We start from the raw sequence: 17,944 nt of genomic DNA, 5'->3' as shown, positions 1-17,944 counted from the left end.
TCATATGGAGCTGATTGAAATATATTGTCATAATGACTCATTGAGTAGTTCCAAAGGCACATGATACATTCCCCATTAGCTCTCTCACATACAGTTATGAGTCAATACTGCTAAACGACCACAGGTTGCACTGCTGTGATCAGACATATGCATTGTGTGGATCTGATGTATATTGTCAGGATTCATTCTCCTAGTATAATAATTCACAAGATACACTCCTAATCATCTTAAGACACAGGGCCTGATTCAGAGCCAGATGCTCATTGAGAGCGCTCGCTCTAAATCAGGGCGTCCCTTTTTTTTTAAAGATGGCCTCCTGGCCGCTCACATAAGCTACCCACAGCTTATGTGAGTGGCCAGATTATGGTCACGATGGGACCCTTGTGGTAGGGTCTCGTGGCCACAAGCCCCAGTGGACTTCCTGCTTTAATAGAGCAGGAAGTCCACCTACTGATGAGTGATGTCAGTAGGGCCGCCCGCAAATGGCAGGCGTTCCTGCTGGAACACCTTCATTTGCCCAGCCACCCCCCCGTGCCCACCTCCAGAACGGGGCAAGCTGTCAATCACCATCGACAGCTGCCCCGCTTTGGTGCAAGACCCTTAGCGACAGAGTTCCCGCTGCTGGCCAGGTCTCGCACATGCATGCGCAGTGGGGGACCATCGACCCGCTTGTGAGTGCTGTGCACTCGCGAGTGGGTCTGAATCAGGCCCACAGTGCGGAGTGCTGCATGCTATATACTGTACTTCTGTTTACTATACAAGACATAGGGGGAGATGTATCAAACATTCAAGAGAGATTAAATGGAACCTGTCAGCTTCTGTCATTTTATAGACTATGCTTTGCATAACTTCTTTACTTTATCTCTCTCTCTAAGGTTTGATACATCTTCCTCCTATCTTTACTGTACTGATCTAAATTTTATAGGTGTGATGTATAAAACACTCTAAAGAGGACAAGTAGAGAAGTTGCCCATATTGAGACCATCCCCCTATTTTTATGTGGAGGCTGTAATCTCACCCGCCCTATTGTTAATCTACAGTAGCTCTGGTGTGCATTAAGTGACATTAATGGGTGCAATTAAAAAATGAGGCAAAGTCTTTTTCCTTGTAATTACTGTATTTTAAATGAAAAAAAAAGTGACACGTTACAATACTCTGAATTTGGGTCTCTCTCACTTGTATATTATGGAAATAAAAATTATAACAACAATTGAATTAACATTGCAGAGCTAAACATGTCACTACTACTAGTAGTTTGTTATATATTGCTTTTTTAAAATATTAAAAGATCTGACATATTAAACATAGCTGACCATTTGAACAAGACTATAACTCACCTAATGAGCTTGTAGTTGAAATCCTTACTGTTTGTGTAATAGACTAGTTCTAGGTTTCCAAATCACTTCTCTCAGCAGTGAGTCAGAGCCAGTGATGAACTAATGCACTAATGAACTAATCATTTGAACTATTCTTTTCAATGAACTAGATCATAATGAACTGATCACCAAAATGAACTACATTTCCCATCACTATTGTCCTGTCAGTCAAGCTAGCGAGCTGGCTATGTGCAGCGAGTGAACGCTTCCCGATCGCTTGGACTAATTCGCTAACGCGCACTGTGATACATATTCATGCACAGATCACAAACATCGGCAGGCTGTGTGCGAACGCAGCCTAGCGAGCGGGTCTGAATCGGGCCCTAAATTCGATTTCAGTCAATTTTATAGATTCATAAACTCTAATACCAAATTGAACTTTAGTAAATTTACCCCCAAGTTGGGAGATATTTTGAAATAAGCGAAGAGATGTATGTTAGTGTAGTTTGCTTAATAGGCTTATGTGTAAGTAAATGTATATTATATTGAATTCGGTAGAATACAGAAACCCAATGAAGGGATTGACAGAGCGGACGATGAACATTTAGTGACGAAGATCAGCCTCGCAGGTGCATTTAAAATGTATTGTAGTGGTGAAAGTCTCTTCTTGGGGAAGACCAGAAAGAAATCTATTGCAACCAATTCTGGAGATAATAAGTGCATGGATGTTTTTACAGAGTATCTTGTAAGTATCTTGTGAAAGATATGGTTGTATGCTGGATATGTTTTTAGATGTATGCAACATGATTTGGAAAGAGACTGAGGGCCTGATTCAGAGCCGGACGCTCTGACAGAGCGCTCACTCTGAATCATGGCCGGCCTTCTGTTTTTTTCAGAGTGGCCTCCTGGCCGCTCGCATAGCTGTGGGTGACCACACACAGCTATAACGAGTGGCCCGGAAGATGGTCGCGAAGGTCAAGACTATCGTGACCATCGGGCTTGCGACGAGACCCTTGTGGCAAGCCCTAGAGTCCAGTTTGCCCGTCGCTATCCGGGTCTCGCGCATGTGCACGATGGAGCCGACTCCATCGTGCGCATGCGTACAGGGCCACCATCGACCCACTTGCAAGCGTATAGCGCTCGCGAGCGGGTCTGAATCAGGCCCTCAATGTGGAAAACAAATGACAGTTCACAGTCAAGGATAACATCAAGGTAGCGATAGAGATATCAGGTTAGTAACTGCTATTGGATGATGTTAATATTATTAATTCTGTTTTGGAAAGATTAAGTTTGAGTTTTTGAGATGATACCCTAAAGGATATGGCAGAAAGATAATCAGTAATGTGCACCAATACAAATGGTCACAAATCTGGGGAGAATATGTAGATTTTAGTATCATCTGCATACAGATGATACTGAAATCCAAATGAGCTGATAAATTTGCCAAGAGATGTGTTATAGAATAAGAAAATCAGGTTATCTGTACTGTACTGTACGTAAAAGCAATAATGTTCCATATAACTCCTGTAAGTTGCATACCTTGTGTGCACTCTATTCTTCAGATTTTATATCAGATATATATCCATAGACAATATATTGGTACCAGAAGTAATATAGTATCACAGAAAAAATGCAACATTAGAATTATTTTCAAATGTAACAGTGTCGGCAGAGTACTGTAGATATAGATACAGATAGATGTATCTTAGGCAGAGTTGCTTTAGTGTTAATAGAAACAGCAACAAATATTCTTCGGGGCAACCCCAAATAAAAATTGTACTATTTCCCTACCATATTTACTGTTGGCTGTTAATGAAATGCCAGTTACAGCCATAATTCATTCAGTGCCAAACTTCTTGCATGTCAATTTACACAGCACAGTAGATGCATTTCAAGATATACTGACTGCTACAGTATGTACTGATAAACTGAACCAACCCTTAACAATGGTGGGTTCATCCTTTAAGCAAACCTTGGACTTGGGTGCCTATAGTTAGGGGGGCACATACAACTTTAAATGAGTGATATAATGTTACATTTCCAGTATTATTAATGCTTCTAGAGTATCCCTACATAGAGCGTTGGCCACTGTCATGAAGAAGAAGCAACCAGTAGCTTCTTATATGTGAAGCTGCTGGATGTTGCTCCTCTATATCAGTTTTCCCTTGTTGCTATCCTTCCCTGGTTCTCCATCAGTGAGATACTGTAAGACAACAACAATTTACTGCTCTCTGTCTTTACCACTCAGCAGGTCACTAACTACACCAACCATAAGAGTGACAGACATTTATTGCTCACTCCTCCCTGAAAACACTGCATTAGCTTCCAGCTATACGGCAAGATGATTTCATTCACCTGCACCTCCAATGTAGCATACTGTAGCAGAACCAATCAATATCAGTGACTTGTGATGTGTTACAATGTTTGTTTTAAATATTAGCAATAAACATTATTTAAACATGTGAAAGAATGATCTCACATTTTCAATTTAATTGCAATATATTTTTCTTTGCTTTGGTTTCAATAAATTAAAAGTATAATTTCTTATTTAAATTCAGCTTACATGCACTAATTGAATAGCTTCTGGCATTTGTGGTTATGCGCAGACCAGGAGGAATAGAAAAACCCTATGATTTGGGCATTAATGAATATTATTTTTAGTCAACTCATAATTTTTATTCTCCTTTAACTAAACATGATATAAATAAAAAAAGAACTGTACTTCAGTATTTTTACTAGCATTTATGTAATAACAATTATTGTATATAATGAACCTAACATTTCTGGGACAGAATATAATGTATAGTGTGAATACCTGATCTGAAGAATGTAATTATTATACCCTGCATGTATAAAATTCTTATATATACATGCTAACAGATGGGTAAGATATTTAGATGTTGGTTTACTGTTAAGTGTGTTTGATCTAGTTGATCCTTTTGAATTCAAACATGATGAATTAGATTTTTTAAATCCAAGGATGTGCTAAACTTTCTACATAAGCAATTTTATTTAGTGTTGAGTTCATTAGAAGGTTTTTTCTTTTTTTTAGAAATAACAAAAGAACTGCAAGTAATTATATATAGTTTGGCAAATAATACATTTCTGATGTCTAAAAAAATTAATTACTGTTCAATGTCATAAGTCAATTCCTAGTGACGACTCCATTTAAAAAGCAGAAACGTCACCTGCTTTATATTACTTGCTTATTTTCATATTTGGGGTTTGATAAAAGACTCCATAAATCTTTTGATTATTTTAGCGAAGATACACATTTGCAAAAAACTTAATTCCACCCTTTCCTACTGTAGGTGTATAATATGTAGGATTTCCATGTTTAGGTATAAAATGTAATGTTCTCTTAAATAATTTTAAATTAAATGCTACTATCATAAAGAGGGCTATTGCAAGACGATGAAATACAATATGAAAATACTGTATAGATATTCACTCCGTCATAAGTGGAGTACTTCTGCTGTCTTTGTATGCAGGTACCTCAGGGGTTAATTGAGATATGCTGACACCTCCAATGACCAATTCTTCTCTTCTAGCTATCTGCTGTGCCTGTGTACTGTCATGCTGCAGGGGATGTTATGCTGAGGAGACATGGTGATTCCAACTTCAGCACCAGCAGCAGTACCAGCTCTAGCATATAAGAGTTTATTTCTATGTCTTCAGAGCACATGATGAGTGTCGTATAATATTTATAATAGGCAGATGTATAAAACAAAGCAATCTATTTTATTCTTTATAATGAAATAGTCTCAATACAAAGGTAGGAGTAGTGCACTGTGTCTCAACTGATGAGTCAAACACAAAAACTAGTCACCCGGGAAACCATAGTAACCAAAAATCAAAGAGATTTAGGGCCAAATTCAATTATCCGTGGCATTTATGACAGGCTTGTAGCTCCCGGATTACGTGCTAGGGGCTATTCAATTACAGTCCACAGCTGCACTTAGAAAGGATTTCTGTTTGCACCCTCCTGAGGTGTGAACAGAAATCTGTGTTAGAAAGGGCTCTCGAGGCTTACCTTGAGCAGTTAACCAATAGCTCCAGTCACTTAACCCGCAACCTAATGGTTACCACGTGTTAGCCACAGGGTTTAACATGTGATAAAAAAAGTGCTATTTGAAAAAGCTCCGGGCGCTAAACACAGGAGCAGCAGCTGCGCGGTAAGTCCCGCAATTAATTGGATTTGCCCCTTAGATTTTACAGTAATGTTTCATGTAGATAAATGTATATAATGTTGATTGTCTGTACATTTGACTTATATGGTATTTGAAAGAAAATGTATGGCTGATATAACATTTTCTGGCTATTTTTAAATATATTATGGCTTAATTCAGAGTTGTACATTTGTGGCCACTTCAAGTATTCATAAATAAATGTAGATTTCCACCTGTATTCATGGTCAATGGCATTTATATGGCATCTTCCGCTGGAGAAAATAGGTGTCGCTATCATTATCATGCATTCGCATCAGTCCTAGGGGCCTATTTATCATACTATATATGGCATGGCAACCATGCGGGTATTCTAGTTTCCGCATATATAGGTTACCGGGCTATTCATCATCAGGGGCCCTGATATTCAGCAAACTCTGAAAATCTCAGATGGTGCTTGTTCTCGGATCCTAGCTCCTTCCTATGGAAAGGAGTTCTAGGGATGTGAAGAGGGAGAAGAGCAGATCCCTCCGCCGCCTCCTCGCTACCTCCCCGATGGCTTTGCGCATGCATGACCCAAAGTCACGCATGCATAGCTGGGATGATGGGGAGCAGGTAAGTAACGCAGCTACAGAAGCAGTAGCTGTGAAACTAACCACGGGGCCAACTGCTTTTCAGAGCAGCTGTCCCCTCACCGGAGCAATGATGAATTGCTCTGGTGTCACGTTTCCCCCGCTGCGAGTTCAAAACTTAAGTATCCCTCGCAACAAGTTCAATACTTCATCATCGGAGGCCATATGGCCTTCAATGATGAATAGGCCTCCTAGCCTATAAATCGCATAACACCAAAATGCCATGCAGACAGATCAAATATGCCTAATTGCCACCCAGTAACACAAACTCAATCACATATAGAGATGTGGCTGAGATGTATAATCAAGAAATTCATGAGTTTCTTTATTTCTGCAGTTCTCATTTTTATTTCAAAGAAACTGTATGGCATAATATTATTGTAAGTCATATTGTTATTTTATGTGTTTATAAGCATTTTGAGTATTTTCTTTTATTAAACCTCATTTACAGGTTGAGTCTCCCATATACAAATATTCCGAAATACGGAATAATTCGAAATACGGAATATTTTTAGCATGACTGAGAAAGTGAAACCTTTGCTTTCTGATGGTTCAATGTACACAAACTTTGTTTAAAGCACAAGTTATTAAAAATATAGTATAAAATAACCTTCAGGCTGTGTGTATAAGGTGTATATGAAACATAATTAATTTCATGTATGTACACAAACTTTTTTTGATGCATAAAATTATTACAAATATAGTATAAAATGACCTTCAGGTTATGTGTATAAGGTGTATATAAAACATAAATGCATTCTGTGTTTAGATTTGGGTCCCATTCCCAAGATATTTCATTATTTTAAGCAAATATTCCAAAATACGGAATATTCCATTATCCAAAATGCCCCTGGTCCCAAGCATTTTGGATATGGGAGACTCAACCTGTAATAGGTTTCTGTTTTTATGTTCTTAACAGAGTCACAGTTAGACAACTTTCCTAGTATTGTTGCTACACAACAGAGTATTTTTTGGATAATGATATCTCTGATTGATTTAAATTGTGATTATAGTAGGATGCAAGAAATGTGTGTCATACATCTATGGCCCAGGATGTAGTCAGCATCCCGGCGTGCGGGGTGCCGATGGGCAAAATACCAGTGCCGAAATCCCAATAGGGTCCAGATCCCGGCACCAGAATCCAGACTGCCGGCATCCCAAAGGTAAGTTTTGGGCATTAGGGGGAGGGTTTGGGTTAGGGTGCAGGGTTACAGTTAGGCATTAGGGGGAGGGTTAGGGTTTAGGCACTAGGGGGGAGGGTTAGGTTTAGGGTGCGGGGAGGAGGAGGTTAGGCTCAGGCACTAGGGGAGAGGTTAGGTTTAGGCTCTGGGGAGGGAGGTTAGGGTTAGAAATGCTGATCCATGGACATTGATGTTCAGCAATCCGTTGGCGGATAGGGAAAAAAATAACATGTTGAAAATCCTGACTCGTCATTCCAGATAATTTTTTGGTTGGAATCGCAATATCAAGGATTTCCAGCAAGTTTGATTTACCAGATTCCCTGACCCCAGTTTTGGCAGAACAGGGTATTGGGGCAATCCATTGCAGAGGTATGAGCCCCATAAGGGAAGAAGCATAAGACTTCCTACAAAGTGTGATGTTTGTGACCAAATCTTGGTGAGGACAGTTTTTTGATTAATAGAGAATAAAAAGGTGTTTTTAGACAGATATGGTGGTCTTGTACTGGCAGGGCCGTAATTAGGGTAGTGTGACCTGTGCCGTGGCGCAGGGCACCGCAGGGCAGGGGGTGCTGTTCAGGCATGTCAATTTTCTGTTCATTATCATTCTCAATTGTAGCTTCCTCTTATTTTATCCCCAGCATCTCCTGGCCTCCCCTATCTCTTCCCTGGTCCTTCTCCATGAGGCCATGGCCCTTTTTCGGGTGTGTTAGCTCCCTATTTAAAAAATAGGGGGGCACCAATGCTCTTTCTGGCACAGGGCACCAAAAGGTCTAGTTATGGTTATGTGTAGTGGTCAATCCTTTGTCACGGACACACATGTCACACAGGTCCAAGGTGGGTGGTATATGTGACAAACATGAACAATCTCTCAAAGCTCTTTATAAAAAAGAAAGGGGAGAACAAAAGAGATATTCCCACTGGAGATATATTTAGCATCAGTCATAAAGGTTCACAAGCATCATATTTTTGGAAGAAAATAGTGTGGTAGTCATGTGACTTGGTGTTTACTGGTTTCAACAAATTCCAGTTCTTGCTTCATTGTATTTATGCAAAAACAGAAAATCAGACACAGATGTAGTTCAATAAAGCAGCATGGGAAGAAGTGATATAATTATTTAAAATGGAAACCTAGAATAGGAGTTCAACCCTTAATGGCCATCATATTAAATAGTCTGCCAGAACCACCATTGCATCCACTGTTCGATACTGCACATACTGTATCTTAGCCAAGGCAATTAAACTGCTAAAGAACAAAGAAATCCAGGATATTGCTCTATTGCTCTGAAGCTATGAATCATAAACAGGCCTAACTATGATAATTGCTCTGCAAGGGAGCCATAAGATAAACTGAAAGATGTTTGCCATGATTTTAAACAATTAATAGTTGTGATACCAATTATTTCTACAAGGATTAAAAGAGAGAGATCACATTAAATAAATCGGTACAAGTGTGGCCATCCTGGAAGGCAAAACCGATTCAATAGTACAGTAGATGACTTGACATACTGCAATGAACACCTTACTGTCCTATACATAGAAGTACTGTAGCAGAGCTAAATAAGATATAGAGATCAGGAGCCAACATAATAATATATACAGCTGAAGAATGTTCATGAAAGATAGCGTTTTAACTTACCTTCAGAAGTTAATCCTTAAACTTTGACCAGAATAAGTAGTAAACTCAAGGGTCTATGTACTAAGCCTTGGAGAGAGATAAAGTACCAACCAATCAAATCATGTCACTTTAGAGGCTGTATATGAAAAATGACATAGTATATAGACTCCTCAGTTCTCAACGAGAGGTCCATTCATCATTATTCCAACTACTGTGAGTAGCAGTGGTGGATACATTTTCACTGAGCAATTCAACATTGCTCCAGTATGGAGACAGCTGATCTGAAAATCAGCTGTCTCCGCGATCCCCTTCACTGCTCCTTTCAGAGCACTGAAACTTAGCACTGTTGAGTCTGACTCAGCAGTGCTAGTACGGAATCATGGCTGGCAGTTCAAATCCTGACAGCAGAAGCCCGGCAGTGAAGATCCCAACAGTGAGTATTTTTTCTATTTACTAACCTAACCTCCCCCCCAACCCTAACCCTCCCTTAGGGGTGCCTAACCCTAACCTCCCCCTCTAAGTGCCAAAACCTAACCCCCGCTTCCCCGCAGTCTAACCATAAGTCTCCCGGGGGGGTGCCTAATCCTAACCTCCCTCCGGGGGTGCCTAACCCTAACCATCCCTTCCCCTAGCCTAACCCTAACCTCCCAGGGTTAACCCTAAGTACCCCCTGTGAGCCCTTAACCTAACCCTTCCCCCCGTGGCTGTCCGCACCCGGCTTACCTTCGATCGGTAAGCCGAGTGTCGGGTTCCCGGTGTAGGTCTAATGACAGGCGACGGGATTTCGATGCCTGTCATTAGACACTTGCTGGTATTAGACAGTCGGGATGCCGATGGTCAGCATTTAGACCATCGGCATGCCGACTGTATACCGCTAGTACATCTGTGTGAACTAGGCTCCATATAAGAACACAAAGTGTCCAGTGGAAGGAGCTATAGGGAAAGGGCAAGGGTGTGGGAGCAAACACTATCTGAATATAGCAAATGCTCCCACAGTCAAGCTACTAAAAAATATTATATTATAGTTTTGGAGCTTAATGAATTTAGGTTTCCATACTAGTGTATGGGAATTGTGGGACAGATCGAGGATTAAGTTTTACTCTTTCATAAAGCTTCCATTGGAGGGAGCAAAAATGGTCAGAGGACTTCAGAGGACTTCAGAGGACTATTCTTATTAGATCTGCTACTTGGTGGGACTTTGTGCGGCCGGTCCCTGTATCCCAGCACTCAGCTTAAAGAGGAGAGAAGATGGAGACATAGACTGGCCTAACCTGCAAACCAGGAGAGTGCTTTTTCGGAAGTGTGGTGAAGGGCTGTCTTAGGCTTACAAAATTACTGCCCAGGAGAACTGCTTGCACACCTTGCACTGACTGGGCTCCAAATACACCTGAACCAGAGTTTATTAAACAGAGGAGCGGACACTCAAACAACCTTACCTTTACAGTCTAATGTGGTGAGATCTTAAAGTGTCTTACTTTGCTACATTAACATTATATTGAGGAAAAGAACCGGCTATTGAACGCACCCACCTCTACATTAAATTGTGCACATTTTTTTAGCATGTTATAGTGTATAGTACACTTGAATATGTATGCTGTTTATGTTTTTTATGAATTAGAATATTTAATATAAATACATTTAAATCTATTCTGGTATCTTGTTCTTATTTGGTTCTGCCATATTTGGTAATAGTATTCAATAGCATTATTATATATTTTTTTATATACATAAAATTACCACAAAACCTATAATTTTTCTAGTGATTGGCTTTATTGTTTTTGATTTGTGAACTTACACAGGTTCACAGGTGGGTTTGCAGCTTTATAAAATTAATCTGTGCATTAAATATATTGATATACATTATTTTAAGTATTAGCGCCCTGCTTATTAGTGTGTTATTATATTTTTGGAGATTAATGAATTTAGGTTCCCATACTAGTGTATGGTAACTGTGGGACAGATGGATTGGGGTTGAAAGGTAAGCAGGGGATATCAGTGATGTCTCCTACATTGTCATTATACTGTCATGAAAAGCCCTGATCATTAATTTCTCTCAAAGTAGGTGAAAATGTTACTTGTCACCTGCTTGTTTTAGAAATGAAGTTATGATGAATGGACCCCTGATAGAGACACAAAGACATTAGGACTCATACATCTGTACTCCAAGAGATTTTAGGGAGCTGTATCAAGCATCCTAGAGAGTGGAGAAATGGACAAGTGGAGAAATTACCCATGTAAAATACATTCTATTGAGTGATAAGTAGAAGCTGATTGGTTGCTATTGGAAACTTCTTAATTTGTCCACGTCTCCACTCTTTAGATGGCTTACTACATCCCCTCCTTTTATCTTTGTCTACACTATTTATTCCCTTCCCTGCTGAGGTCCCACTAGTCCTCAGCAGTGCATGGGGTTCAGGTACATGCAGCAATACTCACTGATCAATCAGCATTGAACTTGTGAATATTTATTCCTTCACTGTAAGATGAATTCATGTTTGATTAAATTGGAGAGGAACCAACTACTGTCCAAAACTAAAGGGAAACATTGTAGATATATTGTCTGTGATCATTTGTAATCACATACACTATGAGGGAGATGTACTAAGCCTTAGAGAGAGATAAAGTGGAGAGAGATAAAGTACCAACCAATCAGCTCCTAAGTGGTACTTTACAGGCTGTGTTTGAAAAATGACAGTTAGGAACTGATTGGCTTGTAGTTTATCACCATCCACTTTATCTCTCTCCAAGGCTTAGTACAACTACCCGTATATCACTATGCTACAGAAAATAAAAAAGTCATAAAAAGATAAACATGTGGCACCATTCAGATATAAAACAAGGCATAGTAATTCTTGATATGTACAGTTTTAAATATTTTTCAAGTAACTCTTCTGCTAAAACAATGTATGATTAGTGTAGCTGATGAAAAACAGAATGGCTAACACTGATGTTGGAATGGGATCAACCCAAAAAGTGTCAAAATAGGCTCATCACAAGTGAAATAAGTCTCAGCAGAAAAAAACATTAAGTCGAAGGAACCAGTTCTACTGGATGGGTGAAATAGGTGCAGTTTCGTCTTCCAATATACCTACTTGGAGATATAACAACTACCATATTAGCTAATTGAGCGCCCTTACTACTGATAGCTGTTGGGCTCTACCATAAGTAATTACTCACCAGTGGAAATTCCCCTTTCAGCTAATTGTCTTTTGCATTGGTGTCCAAAGATCCCTCTCTTTTCCAACAGTGTTCGAGGCTTTTTTCAAGCCAAATGCCATTCTCTCTACAGAAGTCATTGATTATGATTCCTTATGGGGTGATCACCATCAGTTTTCAGAGTTTGCTGAATGTAAGGTAGCATCATCAGGCTGCTAATAATGAATGGGCCTGTACTAAAAACATGCAAAAACTAGTGTATCCACATGTGTAATGAGCCCATTAGTTATAATGAATAGGCCCCTTATTCATATTGGAAAGTCTTTATTTTTGCAATGCCAAAACTTGTCTAATGCTGTGATATACAGTATCCCATGACACAAGTAAGCAATAAGACCCGCAAAGTCGGGAGCACTTTTAGTTATATTGTAGCTGTATAAATGTAAGTCTTTATACATCTAACCATGCACCGTCACGTGCTAGCACAAGGTGCTGCCACTCCTAGAGCCAGCCCTGCATCTAACGAGTAACATAGCAAAAGACATATTAGTGACAACAGCTATTGCTCTCAAGGGCCTTTATGGTATACAGCTTAGATATGAGGTCAAGCATGAGTGATGTAGACAAAAGAAGACAGAAATGATGGGGGAGACAACATTTAGGAAACAAGTGATAGACGACAGGCGCCTTGGGTGAAATATCCAAAATGAAGTAAGTGTAATATGTTTGGTGTTTGTGCTTTTAATAGGTGTTATTAGTGATAAGAGAACTTAAATTGGGCCTATGTTGTACTGGGACTCTGGAGTATTTTCCTGTCCATGACATCCAACATTTTACTGTGATTTCTTCCTAGTTTGTATTAGAGATGTGCGGATTGGTTCTCCAGAAATCCACCCAAATTTCGAGAATCTGGACAGATCTGAGTTGCTGTGCTGATTTCCTGAGGGGATCCAGACAAATTATTTTAACTGTTTTTAAAAACTTTTTATAATTTACAGAACAAAAAAAAAAGATCCAAAACCAAAAACAAAACACTTAAGGGTGCTTTTGCCAAACCAAAACATGAAGATGAATCCAGATGCAAAACCAAAAAACACTGGGTCAGCCCACATCTCTAGTTTGTAAGCTGGATTTCTAAAAAAAATATGTAATTAAAGTAAACAGAGTCTATATTGGTTATTATTAAATATGTGTGTAAAAAATGAATAGGGCACTGGCAAATTTATATAGCTAACACAGTTCCAAGGCTTAGGTCTTGTATATCATGTCTAGAAAATCCAATGCTAAATCATCAGTATGACCCATTAGACATCTGCTTCTGTTTTCCTCAAGAGTTGATAGACCTTAGTCTTTAGTAGGCCACAGAAATAGTATGATCTCTTATACACTGGGCAAAATGTATTTGAATGTTAATATAAACTCACAATTCAATTAGCTCTGATGAGATGAAATATGTGATATATATATATATATATATATAATATATATATATATATATATATATATATATATATATATATATATATATTTATATTTACCTTATAAAAAATAGAATTGTGTAAATTCAAGCAAAAATTAATTAGAATATTTTATAAGATATAACACTGTTTCACAAAATATGTTGGCAAAGAAATTGGACAGTTTTAAACCGCAGTTACCTTCTATTATGTAAATACACTCCCTGTCAGGAGGGTACTTGTTGGGGTAATTGGGGGAGGTAAATATTCCTCCATCTGAATTTTTTGTCCAAGATCCACACTGCATTGATTTCTGTCCTTCTGAAGTGGTTGGTTTGTCTGAAAAAGAACATTAAAAATTATTTTGATATTTAAAGTTGTACATTGCATTTTATAAATCAAAATAACTTTGCAGTAAAAGGAAAAACCTTTGTGGAAAGTACTCACCTCCTACTTTTTTTGTTGCCGAAAACACATGCAGAATTATTAGACTTGTTACAACTGCAATAAAAGAAGGTATTTTGTCGTTTAAAGGGCATTTCTTACAGGCATCATTCTGAATTGTACAGCAAGCTCTTTACAGCATTGCAGATTATTTACATAGACAGATTATTTTACATTAGATGCAGAAATCATTTCTTTTCTTAGATATTCAAAATACCCAGAAGATTATCATGAACTTCTCTGTTTCACACAAGCCACGTTTGAGGATATAGAGTGTGTCTGATATGTCAGACAATGCGTTATGTCTCACTGACTCTGTCACAAGATAAGGTGATGTGTGCTCTGCTTAACTCCTGGCACACTGAGGTAGCTACAGCAGTCAACCACCAATTAAAATTTACAGTTCCAAAGGAAAACACATTTTTTTTTACTACACCATAATATTAAAGTCAGAACAGACTAGACTTTCATAGTGTCTTTTTAAAAATTGCTTTAAAAGTATTAAGTATTAAAAATATGCAATGTGAAATAAGCTTAGAATAAATCTCCAGTACAAAGATCCAGTGCATTGTATAATTATGTTTTATTACATTTGAACTCTGCATGTTCTAGGATTTAGTTAAAGATAAATCTAAAGGGCTGGGGAAGCAATGGTTATTACAGAGAACACACACAAACAGCAGCATCAAAAGACCAATATATTGACACACCAACGGAGCTGTCCTTGGTTCTTAATGAGTTATGGAAATTAACCTTCTTAATATACACACGTTAAAGGGCCTCTGAATATTTAATGTAGTGAAACTGACTGTCCTAGTCATTTTAATGCAGTTCTATACAAACATAACAACAGTACTGTGATGAAACACACTACAAGGGGTCATTTTCTATTAAACCCAGACGATGCAAGTGTTCTATATGTACTGTTCCATGTGGTATACCTATCGTGTCATAAAGGGCTTTACCATATTAAGCACTTTGCTGTGTACAGCGTTTACTAATCACTGCAGAAGAGAAAAGGACACTGTTATACCTCCATTCACCACAGCAACATCACCCCCACTTCTCCTAGCAAGCATATGGAAGGAGTTCTGCTACAGCTCCAGAATGTCAATGTATTCTCAGCAATATGTACAGTACAAGCTTTTATTATTTCAATCACCTCTGTGCACAGCCTTATGCCCAGATCAATATTCTATACACTCAGTACATCAGGGTTGGTAATGTGTTTGCCTGGCTGAAAGCTATTAAACCGCATCAAGTATAGCATTAAAAGGCACAGACAGTAGTAATATGCTGCAAGCTGCAGCTGGAGACATATACTCACTGTGAAACAAACTGCGCCCATGGACCATGTCTGTTCCTTACACAAGGGGCTTCGATCTCCACTAATTCCATTTAGATACGGGAGGACTTCCAGTGCGGGGGAATAGGATGGATTAGAAAAAATAAATACAAGCCAAGACAGCGGGAATTGACACTCTTTCTTTAAACTGCTCAAGTAATCACCATGATCACATATATAGGAATAAATGTATGTAAGCACTGCATTCACACACTAGATCACATCTCCAATCCAGATCCCCGGGGCTTTGCAACAGATCGCCATGGACTGAGCATAACTGCTAGTGCAGAATATAGGGAGGAATAATAAGGATACAAAAGTAACTACTGCAGGGAATCTAATCATTAGTTTCATATAAGACCAAAGCCAGATCGAAGCCTTCACCCGGTTTACATAGCAGCGTTTCCTGGGTCTTCCCATGCATTGAAAGGATTAATGGGTCCGTCATCTGCTCCCTCCGGTCGCTCCACCTTTGCAATCTTCTGAAGGAAAGCTTTACAAAAATAGGGATTTAATAATATTTCTACGATGAAATCCGCATTACAACAGCAAAATCCCTTAGTGTGGAGCAAATCCAAATGCTCTGTTTGTTGCATAGTATCAAGCAGCAAACAATTGTGAATAACACAGGCACAGACCCCTTTCTGGAAGGAAATAAGACCACCAATCCAGAGATATCAATATACTGTATGAATGCAATCCCTTATCAGCAGAAGGCGATCAGTCCTCTACCCCAGGCGCACAGCCTGTGCGATGGATGCATTCATCCGGAGCTCCAGGGTCAGCTCTTCTCCAACTCCCTTAATATTCACAGCACAATAAAACTTTAGTAGTTAATCCCATAGCCACATGTTATTCTTTTCCCTCGCAGCAATCCAATGTACACATAGATCGTGCCATGATGGTTTCAGTGAGATGCTTACAGAATAAAAAGTCACCATCCATTCTATTACTTCTTAAAAAGAAGATGCTCTGTTGGAGAAAATGTACCTAAAAGGGTAAATATAATTATGAGCTGAAGAAACTGTACATTGCATTAGACATCCAAGACTGAGGTGTATTTCCTTTGGGTGATGGCTGCCTCTTGCAGGGGTCAGCTTCACTTTCCATTAGGAGCCCACCTTCTTAAATAACCCTCTTCTCCAAGAGCAAATAGACTACAATGCAGAGCTAAGCACAGAGAGGCGCTGCAACCTCCCTTACAATATGCACCAGACTTTTCCTGTGAATCACCAATGCTGCAACCTAAAGCACTGAGCATCACAAGCCTGAGAGCCAACGCAAAGGCTTTGCAAATGACTGAAAGAGGGAGGGGGAGAAGTGTAGTGAGGTCTTTTTTTATTTCACTCACTATCTGCAGAAAAAATATCTGTTGAACTCAGTTTCTGTTGCCCTCTAAACTCTACATTTTTTGTAGACAAAATAAAAAAAACATATTATGGACTAGGCTGTAGAATAAAAAATACAATTCAGTATATCTCTTGCTGTCATTGAACTGTATATTTTGTATGTACTATATTGAAAAGCAAATCAATGACCACATTGCAATGCATCATTAAAATCAATAGCCCATTATATTTTGTTAGAGTCATGAAAAGGCTATGCTGTCTATGTTCTACCATCAACATTTTCAATCAACACTGTAAGATACATATTTAAAAATACTGAATATAATGTACAGCACTAGAACTGCAAAGGAAACAATGTAGAAAGAAACACCAGTAATATATTGTTACAATTACAGAATGCTCCTAGAAATAGCAGTTCAAGCATATACTGTAGTTCTATTCCTAGAAACATTTCATTTGATGCAAGGAAAAATAATTTTTTCATTATTTTAATAGAAATAGTATCTAAACCACCAAAAAATAACTTTTAATATTTTTTGCACAGGTAATTAGTACATTCCTCTACTGTATCTGCATACATATTTGAATAAAATGGAATTTATAAACATATTCATTGCACTGATCTTTACATTTACAGTTGTGGCTGTTAGACTATCTATCCACATTTACATTTTCTAGTTTTGTTTTATGATTCCACTTGAGGGCATGCTGTAAAATAATAAAAATATAATAATAATAATAATAATAATAATAATAATAATAATAATAATAAGTTCACCCTATTCTTTACTGTAGAAGATTATGGCTATATTAAAGCCATCAGTGAGAAGGTTAGACATCTTATATAGTGAAGAACTTCAGTGGGCTAACCATCAATGGTCACAATCAATGGTGCCGTCTGTGACTAACTTCTATGGTATGGAACTATCAATGGTTTGCACCCATTGATAGCCATCCCTGCAGTGGGGAAAGACAGGCAGTGGGAAAATAAGTGAAAGGGATGGGGCTTAGTGAGCCACCGGGCTGAGCTCCGATCCTCTATACCGAGGGAAACATTGCTGCCTTCTTTGCCTTCAGTGGTGGAAAAGAATCAGATCTCCATCATGGATGGCAAAAGCATCATCCATTGGTGGCAAACCATTGTTGGTTGATAACCATTGATTGTTGATGACTATCCCTAAGCTCAAAGCAATGTGACACAGAAAACTAACAGCAATGGGATTCATTTTTGTAAGTTAAATAGTTTGTCCTTTAAACTAAAGAGAAATAGCAACTTTAGTTGG

The 17,944-nt window shown here is 38.6% G+C and overlaps 1 protein-coding gene across 2 annotated transcripts in view; it reads right to left on the bottom strand.

Moving 5' to 3' along the window:
- Window positions 1-16,516, bottom strand: part of NETO1 (neuropilin and tolloid like 1) — a 180,478-nt gene extending 163,962 nt beyond the window's left edge. For both annotated transcript variants that reach the window (XM_088475984.1, XM_088475985.1), the window contains exons 1-3: window positions 15,295-16,516; window positions 13,971-14,024; window positions 13,725-13,862 (exon numbers count right to left, since the gene is read on the bottom strand). In XM_088475984.1, coding sequence (XP_088332110.1) covers window positions 13,725-13,862; window positions 13,971-14,024; window positions 15,295-15,322 — 220 coding nt within the window. In that variant the 5' untranslated portion in view covers window positions 15,323-16,516. The remainder of the gene's footprint in view (window positions 1-13,724; window positions 13,863-13,970; window positions 14,025-15,294) is intronic.
- Between the last annotated feature and the right edge of the window lie 1,428 nt (window positions 16,517-17,944).

The sequence above is a fragment of the Taudactylus pleione genome, unplaced genomic scaffold (genome assembly GCF_031769625.1).
Source record: "Taudactylus pleione unplaced genomic scaffold, aTauple2 ptg000179l, whole genome shotgun sequence".
NCBI lineage: Eukaryota > Metazoa > Chordata > Amphibia > Anura > Myobatrachidae > Taudactylus > Taudactylus pleione.
Note: the sequence above shows the minus strand (reverse complement) of the source record. Positions and strands in the feature narration are given on the sequence as shown.